The 13,106-nt window shown below is 36.7% G+C and overlaps 1 protein-coding gene and 1 non-coding gene across 3 annotated transcripts in view; one reads left to right on the top strand and one right to left on the bottom strand.

The window, feature by feature from the left end:
• Positions 1-403: 403 nt before the first annotated feature.
• Positions 404-13,106, top strand: part of DCN (decorin) — a 38,023-nt gene continuing 25,320 nt past the window's right edge. Inside the window, exons 1-2 of one of the 2 annotated variants that reach the window (XM_040234424.1) lie at positions 404-868; positions 4,683-4,929. In XM_040234424.1, coding sequence (XP_040090358.1) covers positions 4,716-4,929 — 214 coding nt within the window. In that variant the 5' untranslated portion in view covers positions 404-868; positions 4,683-4,715. Of the gene's footprint in view, positions 869-3,711; positions 3,931-4,682; positions 4,930-13,106 lie in introns of those variants that run through there. The other variant, XM_040234425.1, reaches the window with a different exon arrangement.
• TRNAC-GCA lies at positions 6,618-6,689 on the bottom strand. Its single transcript has one exon. It is a non-coding gene; the product is annotated as a tRNA-Cys (tRNA).

Genomic DNA, 13,106 nt, shown 5'->3' on the forward strand with positions numbered 1-13,106 from the left:
CAGGCTAAATTAAATTGTGATCATCTTTTAGTATCTATGTGCTTTATTTAAAAAAACACACATAACTGGTAGACAACAAGGAAGGTTTTAAGCTATAAGTAAGGAAAGTAATAAATGGTGTGCTTTTCATATAAAATCATAGCTTTCCTCCAGGGAACTTTAGAAATATGTTCAAGATATATAGAAAACCTCCATATCATAGTACTTGAATTTTTGAATTTGCACAAATAGCCCAAGGCAAGTAAGAATCCGAATGAGTACTCATTTATTTTCATAGCCCACACTTAAAATAATTTCATTCCATTTGCCAGACTTACACATCCTGAAAGCAAAAAAAAAAAAAAAAAAAACCCAAAAACAAACAAACTGTCATTTCGGAAGTATGATAAATGTGACTCATAAAGAAGACTAGAAGAGTGGATAAAGGAGTAGGGTTGGGGGTAGGGAAATAAACCCTTTAGTTACAATTTCAGGGAAATGAGTCGACACAATGAAACAAATTCCAAGTCAAGTTGCTCCACTACTATATTACAGAAGCAGTTTAGAATTTTAAGCAGATGCAAAAGGAATAAAGCATTTAAATGGGGAGAAAAAAAGGCCGATAAAGTTTCTGGCTACAATACAAGAGACATATCATTACCATATGATCTAATGTGGGTGTCAGCCGGATTGTGTTCATTGAGGGAAACCTTATTTTTTAACTGTGCTATGGAGTAGAAGCAGGAGGTTTTCAACCTAGTGACAGTCACAGAGCAGCACCTTCCCCCTCCTCCTTTCCACACCTGCAAACTCTTTTGCTTGGGCTGAATATTTAGTGTAATTACATCTCAGCTTTGAGGGCTCCTGTGGCAAATCCCCGGATTAAAAGGTATGGTTTTCAATAATTGTCCTGAACTCTGCTACAGACTAATAAAACTTTGATCAAGTTAAGAAAAAAGGAATTATTTGGTAAGAGAGAAAGAGAAAAAAAAATGTGTACTGAACTTTTTGTAATGTTTCTGCAGTGTTTTAAACAAGTATTGCTTGAAAACAGAAACAAAGTATTTGGTAAAATGGTTGGGATGCATTGTTTTAGTTCTTTCTTTCTGTTCTTTGCAAAGATGTTTCTTAGAGAAACTATAACCTAACACGGTGACTCTCTTTATTGATGTGTTTTGTGTTTTTTACTAATTAAATGTTTAGGAAATGTTTATAGAAAAGTATTCTAGACTGGCATGCTATTCATAGTTGGATTGTATATTTAAGAATTTCTTCTCCTCCTGAATTCTTGTACATTTTAAGAACTTTTAAACTTCAGAGACGTGAACTTTGGTGATTAGTTATATAAGTCTAGTGTATATTTCTACAACTTAGAAAATAATAGAAACTGTCACCAGAGAGGTGAAAACAAACACTGACTATTTATGCTGATTATTAAGGACCTAACTAAGATGATCTCACAGTTTGCTACATAGTTACTAAAATGTAAAGAAGAGGCTGCCAGAATTTTTGCTGCAAATGAAATTTTATCATAAGATACATTCACTATAGAATGAAAGTGTGGGTTATTTTCCTTTCTAATTTCAAAACAGGGTAATATGACCACTGATTAAGTGGGCTCCCAGTGATATAAATACCTGTGGCTTTCTCTTCAAATTGCTATTTTGACCAGAGAAAGAATCAGATGCCCCCTATCGTACCCCTTATTGACAGATGGATACTGTTTTATGGTTTACTTTTAACTTATTTCTATTATTATTGAGGTTTTTAATTCACCCACTGCTGGGGGGTTTAATTTGCTCTGAATTTATAGCTTCACTTATCTCCTGAGGTTTAAATTTTGACTTTGAAGTTCACACCAAAGGCATAAATGACATCATACAAATGTTGATCTGAATGGTATAATTTAATGGGATGTCGTTTAAGAAACCTAAAATTATTATTTTTGATAGAACACATTAAATTATGGCAATGAACTTTACTGAAGTAGTGGCATTCTTAGCAATTAGTATTTAGGAAATAGGCATACATTTTGAGAATACTTAAAATGGTTGAAATGAAATTTTAATAGTATATCATCTCAGTAACAGTCTCCTTGATGTCTACATGGGCTACTGCTATAGGTTTGTTTGTTTTCCTGATTTATTAAGAGAGGAAGGAAATGATAAAGAGACTATCACTGTCAGTAGCCTAGATTAATTAAGATGCTGTGTTTTAAGTATTATGATACTGATCTAAAAGAAGTTATTTCATTGAGGAATTTGTGCAAAATACCTGGCCATATTATTTTTACCCAGGACATTCAGGGTTAAAATGGACACCCACCCACCTACCCACACACACACACACACACAAGAAAATGCTAAGTAATGGAAGCTAAAAACTGTCTGTCTGAGTTCAGATTCAACCAAAAAGAATATTGTGTAGAGAATTTGTACCATTTTAACAAGAGTAAACAAATGTAAATGATAATATTCCCCTGAGCTAATGTTTAATATTCTGTTTTTTGGATTAGTGAACCAGGCCTTTTTTTTTTTTTTTTTCTGGAGAAAAGATCAGAAAAGACATCTGCATTAATTTCTCATTGCTATTTATTAAATCTGCAATTAGTTTGCTTCATTTTTCTCAAAAATTGCAAGACATGAAATATGCAAGGCTAGCAAACTTGTGGTAAACCGTAAACATTGCATTTTAATGTGAAACAGACAGAAAACCACTCCCTGAGATCCAGTCCAAGGGAACCCTGCCAAAACAATAGGGTCTCCTTTAAAAGCCAATGCAGTAACTGAGTGGGAATGGGTTTCCAGAGAGAATCTGATACTGAATTTAAAGGGGCAGTGTGAATAATAATCTTCGTGGTATTATTTTAAAGTCACTAGCCTGTATTGCATATGTGCTGCCTTTGACGTGCTTCAGTAATAAATATAAACTAAGAATAAAAGTGTAAGAAATTTTAAAACATTTGTTTCCCCTTTAGTGGATCTAGGCAAGCATTTCCAGAATATATATTAAAATTAGCACATATGAAGACTTTATCTTTTCTGTATTGCTATCATTTGGATAGTGACTGGAAATAACATAATTAAAGATGATGAGACTGAAGATAATATTTACAATGTGTTTGGGGAATATTTTGAGCAGTTTTAATGGAATTTGAAAATATAACAACTCAAAATAGACTGTTCTTTCCATGATCAACTACTTTTCATTCTTCAGATTTATTAAGATTTTGTTATTCAGATTCATTTAGTTTACTTCAGCCATCTAAACAACCAACTCAATAACAGAGATGTATATATATCTAAAAGGGCTTGTTAAATGAATGGATAAAAATGGTATAGATGAGTTGAAATCATATTTTTGTTTGTCAATTTGTTCACAAAATAATCCTATTGGTAAAATTAGATAACATATGTCATATAAAATAAAATAAAATCAGATAGGATTTTCCATACATGTTTCCTGGTTTACACAGTCCTTAAAAAGGATTCATTTGAGAAACCATCCAAAAGATTTATGTTAAAAACTGAATCATGCTTATATCAAGCTCAGGTTTTCAATTTGATATCTTTCTTATGCTAGAAATTTAATATTTTAACAAAGACAACCATATTTTAAAAAAAATCAAATTTGGTTGCTTAGAACAAATTGAATAACTTGTATTATTAATAAATTGACGGTCAACTGAGTCATTTATGGGCAAAATATTGTGCAAGGCCCTGGTACAGAACAAAGGATAATAAGACACGCCCTGAAGGAGTACATCTTCAAGTGGGGGGGCAGACCAAGCACGCAAAACAAATTACAATATAATGTGATAAGTTCTTTAAAAGAGGTAAGCAACGTGCCTTGGGAGCACAGAAGAAGGAGGACGCAGCATCCTGCCTGGATGCATGAGAATACACAAGGGAAGCCCATTATCTCATTTAGCCTTTACAACACTCTCACAAGGTAGGTATTTTAAATGGTGATTAGCTTTGAGCGTCAGGGTTGAAGTGGGGACTGGGAGTAGAGAGAAAATGGAAAGAAATATGGCTTATTATCAGTTGGTGTCAAATCGTGCATGGTCTTATTTGCAACAAAGGGGACGGAAACTTTATTGGCAAGCTGTGAGAAGTCAGCAAAGGATTTGCAGTAGAAAATTAATACAATGAAATTGAATTTTTAGAAGATGACTTGGGCAGCAGAGTGGAAGATGGCCTGGAGTGGAAGAAATATTTGAGACTGAGACTAATTGAAAGCTCTTGTTCAGGGAGTGATGAGAAGGGTCTGGACGGGGATAAATAAAGTGGGATGGAGAAGTCAGATTGGCTTCCAGAGATATTTCTGAGCAGGAATTGGAGAACTCTCACGTGTACAGACAAAACTTGTTTAACTGTGGCATGGCTTGTGTTGAGTGAGCATTGAAAATTCCAGTGTGATTTATCATCGCAACAGTTTTGCAGGTTGACTATATAATCTGTGGTCTTAATTCAGACCCCAAATTCAACGAAGCGATTCAAATACTATTTAAATTTTTCTTCATAAGTAAACAGTGCAAGTTCATCTCTACTGAACCTTATTACCTTGCAGTATATTTCTAATGTTCTGCTCCTATCAGTATATAAAATATTACTTTTTAATGCTTTTTTCTATGTGCACTCCACTTACATAACACATACATTAGGCAAGGCTATTCTTCTAAACCTTCCGCTATTTCCCAGGTTCCTCGGTTGTGAAAATATACGAGAGGAATCATGAAGGCAACTATCATCTTCCTCTTGGTTGCACAAGTTTCCTGGGCTGGACCGTTTCAACAGAAAGGCTTGTTTGACTTTATGCTGGAAGATGAGGCTTCTGGGATAGGCCCGGAAGAGCGCTTTCACGAAGTTCCTGAATTAGAGCCTATGGGCCCAGTCTGCCCCTTCCGTTGTCAGTGCCATCTGCGAGTTGTCCAGTGCTCTGATCTGGGTGAGTGGCATGCCAGCTCTCTACCTACCTTGTCTGCTTTATTCATGGGAATGGCTTCCCTGGGAGTGCAGCATTTGCAGTTTTAATTTCTGCCGTTCCAAATGTGAGAGACAGCGCCACCTAATGAGGAGTTAGGGAAGCAGAGTAGGAGTGCAAGAAGTAACTTTGAAGTTAGGGGACTTGATTCTTTTCTTTAAGTCAGAGAAGCATCACTCTGCAATCTTGGACAAATCACTAAAAAAAAAATTTTCTAAGCTTCATGGCTCCCCTTATGTAAAATAAAATTTTGAACAAATAATATATTGTGTTCTGTGATTCCAAGGTGATAGATTATTTTAAGTCTGTGATTTGCTCCCATGAAATCTTAGATATTAAGAAAACCTGGGGGATCGCTCTACTCTTGGCTTAGCCCAGATAGCAGGGTTTGAACAAAACTGTAAAGTATGCAGTGTTATCAAAAGCAAAACCAGTAAACTTTTAGAACAAAAATTTATCTTTCAAGTACCAAAATACTCTCATAATCCCTGGGTCTTAGTTTTGTCTCTGCCTTTGGAATTTTGTAATCTAGCTGTTTATATTCTTTAGAAAGTTTCAAAGAAAATCTTTATAACTAAGTCATGGTATAAATATTCGATATGATCCTGAAGCCTATATCTTTAGCCTAACACTGCAAATGCATTTTGATTTATTATCTTTCAAGAAAAATTTGGCCTGGGAATTCCAAGAGCCATATACGCAGAAGATAAATCTCCAGAAAGCTTGGAGCCCCAGCAGATGAGCCAAAGGGGAGTGAATTTAGCTTACATGGCAGCTGATTCACATTCCTCTTTTCTTTTAGTTCATTTTCTTACTGGAAAGAAAAAAAGAAGGAAAAAACCTCACAGAATGATTCTGCCATGGAGCATTTTCTTATAGAATAAACCCCACAGCTTTGTAGAGTACTTATTTTAGAAATCCTATAGTTATTCAGAATATGCTTTCTAGCGGTATTTTGCAGGAAAATTTGCCACTAACTCCTAGAGCTGGAATAAACACATACAGGAACACAGGAAAACATGAAGCATGTTAAATAGTAACAGCTGCTGAAATGCAAACACTTTGAGCTAGATTCTTCGTTGCTAACATGTACTGTATAGCCCTTTAAACCCAAATAAAAAATGTAAAGGGAGATTTTTAAAAGGCTACAGGATAATACCATTAGATTAATTAATTATTCTTTCATTCAGCAGATATTTTGAGATCTTATAATGGGTCAGATCTGTTCTGGGCCCTGCGGAAAAAGCAATGAGGAAGACAGATATGGTCCCAGTTCTTGTGGGTCTGTTATTCTACTGGTGATGATTTTCCTTTTTTTGAATTGTATATTTGAGACAAAGGGGATTAGATTACTACCAAATTCTACAGAAACTTTTATAGCATCTAGAAATTATCTCCATAACTGGTTTAGACAAGATATCTAAAGAAGAGAATAAACGTGTGATGGATATACTAGTAGTAAAATTTTTCAAATGTTGCAAAAATGGCTGGGTTCCTGAAAAGTGTGACGAAAATGGAATCTCACTTTGCCTGAGGACAAGTTTAAAAGGATCCACAGCCCCCATGGACTGTAGCCTACCAGGCTCCTCTGTCCATGGGATTCTCCAGGTGATAGTGCTGGAGTGGATTGCCATTTCCTTCTCCAGGGCATCTTCCCTACCCAGGAATCGAACCTGGGTCTCCCGCATTGCAGGCAGACACTTTACCATCTGAGCCACCAGGGAAGTCCTACATATATTGTCAACCAAAGAGTTGATATTTGTAAGGAAGATGGGTCTAGTCACTTCACTGAAGTTTTTTTTCCATATAGTTTTACTTTGCTTTCTTGATAAATAACTTATAAAGCTTGACTCTGATGAAAGCATTGGGACAGTTTATTAATTGTCTATCATGAATATTTCCCAAGCCTATGGTTCAAAACTAAACAGAAAAATGTAACCTTGGGAAACATCAAGTCATTGATGTGGCTGTTTCGTGATACAGTTTCTTGGTTGTCCTTGAGATTGTTTCGTTTATTTTGTGTCATTTTCAAATGAGAAAGCTTTCTGAGTTATCTTTTTCTGTAAGATCTCAGAGAATACAGTATTCCTTGGGCTTAATGATCTTTTTACAGAAGTAGCTGAGATTGAAATAATGATTCATTTTGGGGAGCCATGTTTGAAGGGGAGCCCTGAGTTCCAGTGAGCAATGAATGGTCTCATACAAGTTACTTTTATTATTATTTTTTATTTCACAGATGAGTAGTTAAATACATATTCAAAAAATTGGTATTTCTAAAACAGAAAATACATGTTTTAAAAAAGAAACGCAATCCGCTTGCCTTTAAAGACAACATTGTATTCACATTTTCAACAACAACATAGCCTTTGCTCCCTTTATGATCATGGTAAGCTGTCCAGAGTCTTAACATTTTCATCTGCAAAGAAATCACAGTCCTAAAGATCCTATTATCTGTGTGAAGTACCTGGCCCATAGTAGAGGTTCAGTAGGTTTTTGCTGTGTGATGATTACATGGAGTAAAAATGAAAGAAGCATAGGAAAAAGCAGAGAAGTGGACAATCTCATTCATAGTAAAAGCAAGCATGCTAAGTCACTTCAGTAGTGTTCAACTCTTTGCAACCCTATGGACTGTAGCCCGCCAGGCTCCTCTGTCCATGGGATTCTCCAGGCAAGAGTACTGGAGTGGGTTGCCATTTCCTTCTCCAGGGGATCTTCCCAACCCAGGGACTGAACCCAGGTCTCCTGCATTGCAGGCAGATGCTTTAACCTCCGAGCCACCGGGGAAGACAGCGGGAAGCCTGAAATAAAGGCAATGCGGTTTATTTTTTAAATTCTCTAGTGAGCTGAACATGAAGCTTGAATTATTATCATTTGTTGTTCTTCAGTTGGTAAGCAAAGAAAAAATGCAGTGCACTTTGGGATAAGAAATGTGAATGCTTATCATATAAACAATTAATGTTTTCTTAAGGATTATTTTTACCAGAGCTTTTAATGAACAGGGAGGAGCTTCAGTGTTGAAGGATAATAGTGCTTTGTCATCTTATTATCCAAACAGTGTTTAATGTAAGCAAACATTTCTTATTAAAATGTCGGATTATTTTGCCGTGAGAAGTATTTCTGACAAAGTTAAACAACATGTCTTTAAACAGTTCTTTCAAAGCTGAGATGTAAAAACTGTGAAGTTAAAAATGAATAATCAGCCCATGGGAAGCTTGAAGTGTTCAAGAAGACCTGTTGACTATTTTAGTTCCTAGTTCCAACTTATCTGAATAGTATTATCATATGTTTTTCTAGGGCATGGGGAATTGAAAAAGCAAACATATATTTTAGCCTTAGAAAGTTATGAATTCTCTATTGATATTAACCAAATTATTTGGCTGAGCTTGTATTTAACTTGTAATTTGAACCATAATTTTATGAGACACATATATTCTTTTCATTATCTATCCTCTTAAGGCGTAAAAATACACTCATAATTATAGCATTTATAAAAATATCAATGTAAAAATAAATGTGGGGTTAGCAAATTCAGAAACCTATGGATTTCCTTAAAATAATCAACCCACAATGTAACTCATTCTTGTCAGATCTTTTGAAAAGATCCTTTATTTTACATGCCTAGTACCTTAAGGGAAGACGGTTCCCTTATTTATGTACTCTTTGGCCCAGCCATTCATCTTTGGATCAAGTGTTGCCAAGAAGCATTATTTGGTACTTTCATCTTATTTATTAAAGACAGATCAGCCCTAACTGGTGAAATAAGCATAAGTGTTGCTTTTTGACTATTCTTCCAAATTAAAGCAATGTTTATTAAAATTTTTATTATAAACAACTTTCAAAAGATTTGAAATACCCTTAAAAACACTTGATCATGGAAAGATCTTGGGTTATGAAGTTCAACATCTCTGGACTCGAGTTCAGCTTTACTATTTATGGTGGTTCAGACAGAAACGAATCTGCCTGCAGTATAGGAGACGTGTGTTCGATCCCTGGGTTGGGAAGATCCCCCGGAGAAGGAAATGGCAACCCACTCCAATATTCTTGCCTGGAGAATCCCATGGACAGAGGAGCCTGGTGAGCTACAGTCCATGGGGTCGCAAAGAGTTGGACATGATTGAGTGACTAACATGGAGACTGAGACCTATAACTCTGAAACTTTCAAAGCCTGTCTCCTCACTGGATAAATGGGAATATCTCTTACTTCATTAGGTAAGAATAGAAAATATTTATACAAACTATTTTTCATAGTAAATGTTATGTCCAGTTTACTACTTAAGTAAGCTAATAACATGAGGCTATTTCTCATCAGTTCAGTTCAGTCGCTCAGTCGTGTTCGACTCTTTGCTATCCCATGAATTGCAGCACGCCAGGCCTCCCTGTCCATCACCAACTCCCGGAGTTCACTCAAACTCACATCTTTCTAGTTGGTGATACCATCCAGCCATCTCATCCTCTGTTGTCCCCTTCTCCTCCTGCCCCAATCCCTCCCAGCATCAGAGTCTTTTCCAATGAGTCAACTCTTCGCATGAGGTGGCCAAAGTATTGGAGTTTCAGCTTTAGCATATTCCTTCCAAAGAACACCCAGGACTGATCTCCTTTAGGATGGACTGGTTGTATCTCCTTGAGTCTTCTCCAACACCACAGTTCAAAAGCATCAGTTCTTCGGCACTCAGCTTTCTTCACAGTCCAACTCTCACATCCATACATGACTACTGGAAAAACCATAGCCTTGACTAGATGGACCTTTGTTGGCAAAGTAATGTCTCTGATTTTGAGTATGCCCTCTTGGTTGGTCATAAGTTTCCTTCCAAGGAGTAAGCGTCTTTTAATTTCATGGCTGCATCGTTTTTATTTTTACATGAAATTAAAAAACACTAAGTATATGGCTTGCCAAGCTGGATACAAAATAGCACCTTTTCTTCCCTCCTCCCCCAAAGAAAGCCATATCACATCCAAATATAAATAGGCAAAAATTAGAAAATTGTATAATTATCAAAATAATATAATTATCAAAATAGTAGTCTCCAAAGACTCTTCCTTTGAACTAAATTGGTTTTGTTGAGTAGAGAACAGTAAAGTGTTTGGTTATTTTATAATCATAAATGATTCACAACCTATATAGTTAGCCCTCTAAAGAAGAGGCCAGAAGGTGGAACATTTTATTTTTCCAGGCAAAAACATTATGAATAACTAATGTTCTTAAAATTTACCTCTTGAGGCAAATAATATTTTACTTGTCTAAAATCTCAGGAAAATGTACAGCCCTTTAAATTGCATAGTTTTCTTCTTTTAAAAATCATTTTGCTTCAATTAAGAAAATTTTGTCAGAGGTCACCACTTGGGACTTAGATACCACAACATCTAAGGGAAGCTGTTTTTTGAGAAGCAAATCTTATGTATGAGGTAAATGAACCATTAGACTTCTTCCATGAAATCATCTTGGAAGAATAAATTAGTCCTCTTTGTCAAGGGTCAGAGAGAATGCTGGAAGCTTAGTTGCTTTCATAGTTTATATCTAGCTTCACATCAGCAGGGATGTGGGATGACCCTCATTCAGAGTTTCAGATGCATCGAAAGGGTATCTCTACACAGGAGGCTGTGCACAGAGCATGCCCATTGGTTCCCTAAAGTAGTTTGGATAGGAGTAGAGTATGACAGATCTCAGATGCAGCAAGAGGAATGCTCAGGCATGATCCAGATAACCAAAGCCTCTGACTCAAGGGGTTAAAGAGAAGGAGGAGGAAGAGAGGAGTCAGAGAAGGCCAAAGGAAGCATCTGTCTCCTTGATCTGACTGACAACTAACATATCCCTGGTTTCCTTCTTAGTCCCAGAGGGGAGAAGGAGGCAGCTGTGTGGGATCAAGGCATTTGGTTAGACTGCAGCTGCGATGCATTCTCCTCTGGAAGATCATTCCTGGCTCCAGAGGACAGGATGGGAATAGGTTAGCCAGAATATCAATTTCCTGGATGAAAGAGGGAATGCAGAAGACCCTCTAATCTTAATTTTCTCCTTCCAAAGAGTAGTGAGAAAGTTATGGATTTCTTTGAAAATAGGCACAAAGGAGAATTAACTCAGTTTGCAATCCAGTCTTAATAAAAGGAAGAAGCCCTCTAGCAGCTATACTGTAACACTCAAGATTCAATTAACCCTTGACTTAGTCTGGAGATGGTTTTCAGGCAATTTCTTCAGCTTGTCTGCTTCCATGATTTCACTGTAATCTATATTTGCCTTGATGATGACAATAATCAATTAATTACATTTAATAGATGATAATTATTCATTACCTTTAATCATCTATTTAAATATCTACTTTCTGGGACTTCCCTGGTGGTCCAGTGGTTAAGACTGTGCTTCCAAAGCAGGGGGCAAGAATCCAATCCCTGGTCTGGGAACTAAGATCTCACATGCTACACAGCATGGCACAAAAAATAAAAAAATAAAACCAAACAAACAAAAGGTAATTAGATTGTTATATAAAAATAAATCTCTATTTTCCCTACCAGAAGTAAAGCATGGTGATAATTTATCTTTTGGCCCTCCACTCCAAAAAGTGCCTTATACTTAGTAGGTTCTCAAACATCAGTAAATGCTTGATATGAATAAATTAACATATACATGACTTAGTGCCTGAATGAGTGCTTAATTTTATTTTCGTGACTTTATCAAACTGGAAACAGGATAGAACATGACTGACTAGAAATTAGGAGTCATGAAACTGTAGTGTATCTTTTCTTATTCTTTTTGAGGATGACTATTGAACCAGGAGTGGGCTTCCCAGGTGGCTCAGGGGTAAAGAATCTGCCCGCAATGTGGGAGACCTGGGTTCAGTCCCTGGGTCAGGAAGATTCTCTGGGAAAGGGACTGGCAACCCACTCCACTATTCTTTCTTGGAGAATTCCCTGGACAGAGGAGCCTGGCAAGCTACAGTGCAAGGAGTTGCAAAGAGTAGAACAGGACTGAGCGACTGACACACACATAGAACCAGGAGATTTCCCAGGTGGCTCCGGGGTGGAGTCTGCCTGCCAATGCAGGAGATGCGAGTTTGATCCTTGCGTCAGGAAGATCCCTGGAGAAGGAAATGGCAACCTGCTCCAGCATTCTTGCCTTGAAAAGTCTCATGGACAGACGAGCCTGGCAGGATACAGTCCACGGGGTCCCAAACAGTTGGATACAACTGAGTATGCACACGCACACACACACACACACACACACACACACACAGAATCGGGAAGCTCAACCTTTCCTTAAGTTATTTGGAAAGAGAATTAAATTAAGGGGAAGTTTTAGTATTTCTGAATCCAACTGCCATCAGTGTTAAATTGCCATTTTTAAGAGAAGAAGGAAACGTGCATGCCTTTAGCAGAAATGTTTTTTGATGGACCTGGGACTCCATTATATTATACTGGTCATGTGTCAAAACTAAGTGTATCACCATTGTCTTGATTATTACATTGGAGACAGAAATATTAAAAAAGTGTTGGAAGTCAACGAGAATAAATCTTGCAGTTTGGACCCCTGCCACAGGGCAGAGAACAACAAAAAAGGCACGGTATTTTAGGACATCCTGGCCTTTGTCCAACATGATGTTTACCAGATTGCTGAAATTTACTAGCACAACAATACCATTCATCACCGAGACAACTAGAAAAAAAAAATACACTTCTTAAAAATACACTTCTTATTTGCATTTATTTCAGAAATGATTTCCTGGTAATGTCTTAAATAGAGTTTTATTCATTTTAATTAATAACCCAATTTTAAAGAAGATAAAGTTTCCTTTACTGAATTTGGAAGAGCAACTAAATAATTCAGTCGAGCCTTGAAAACAATTGCATTTTAACAGAAGATTTAGAATTCTATTAAAGAATGCTCATTGAAAAATAATTGGATTTAGGAAACCACTTTGTTCCTGTTACTATTCTGAATAAATATTACCTCAAAACTTAGTGCCTTAAAAATAATTTTATTTGCTCATAATTTAAGCTACAGAAAATTTGAGTAGGTCTTGGAAGGGCTGCTCTCCCTTGCGGTCTCAGGCATTTGCAGTCAGGTGGCCGTGTTTTCCCAGATGGCACTAGTGGTAAAGAACCCACCTGCCAGTGTATGAGATATAAGAGATGTGGCTCCATTCCTGGGGTGA

This window comes from Oryx dammah, unplaced genomic scaffold (genome assembly GCF_014754425.2).
Source record: "Oryx dammah isolate SB20612 unplaced genomic scaffold, SCBI_Odam_1.1 HiC_scaffold_29, whole genome shotgun sequence".
Lineage (NCBI taxonomy): Eukaryota > Metazoa > Chordata > Mammalia > Artiodactyla > Bovidae > Oryx > Oryx dammah.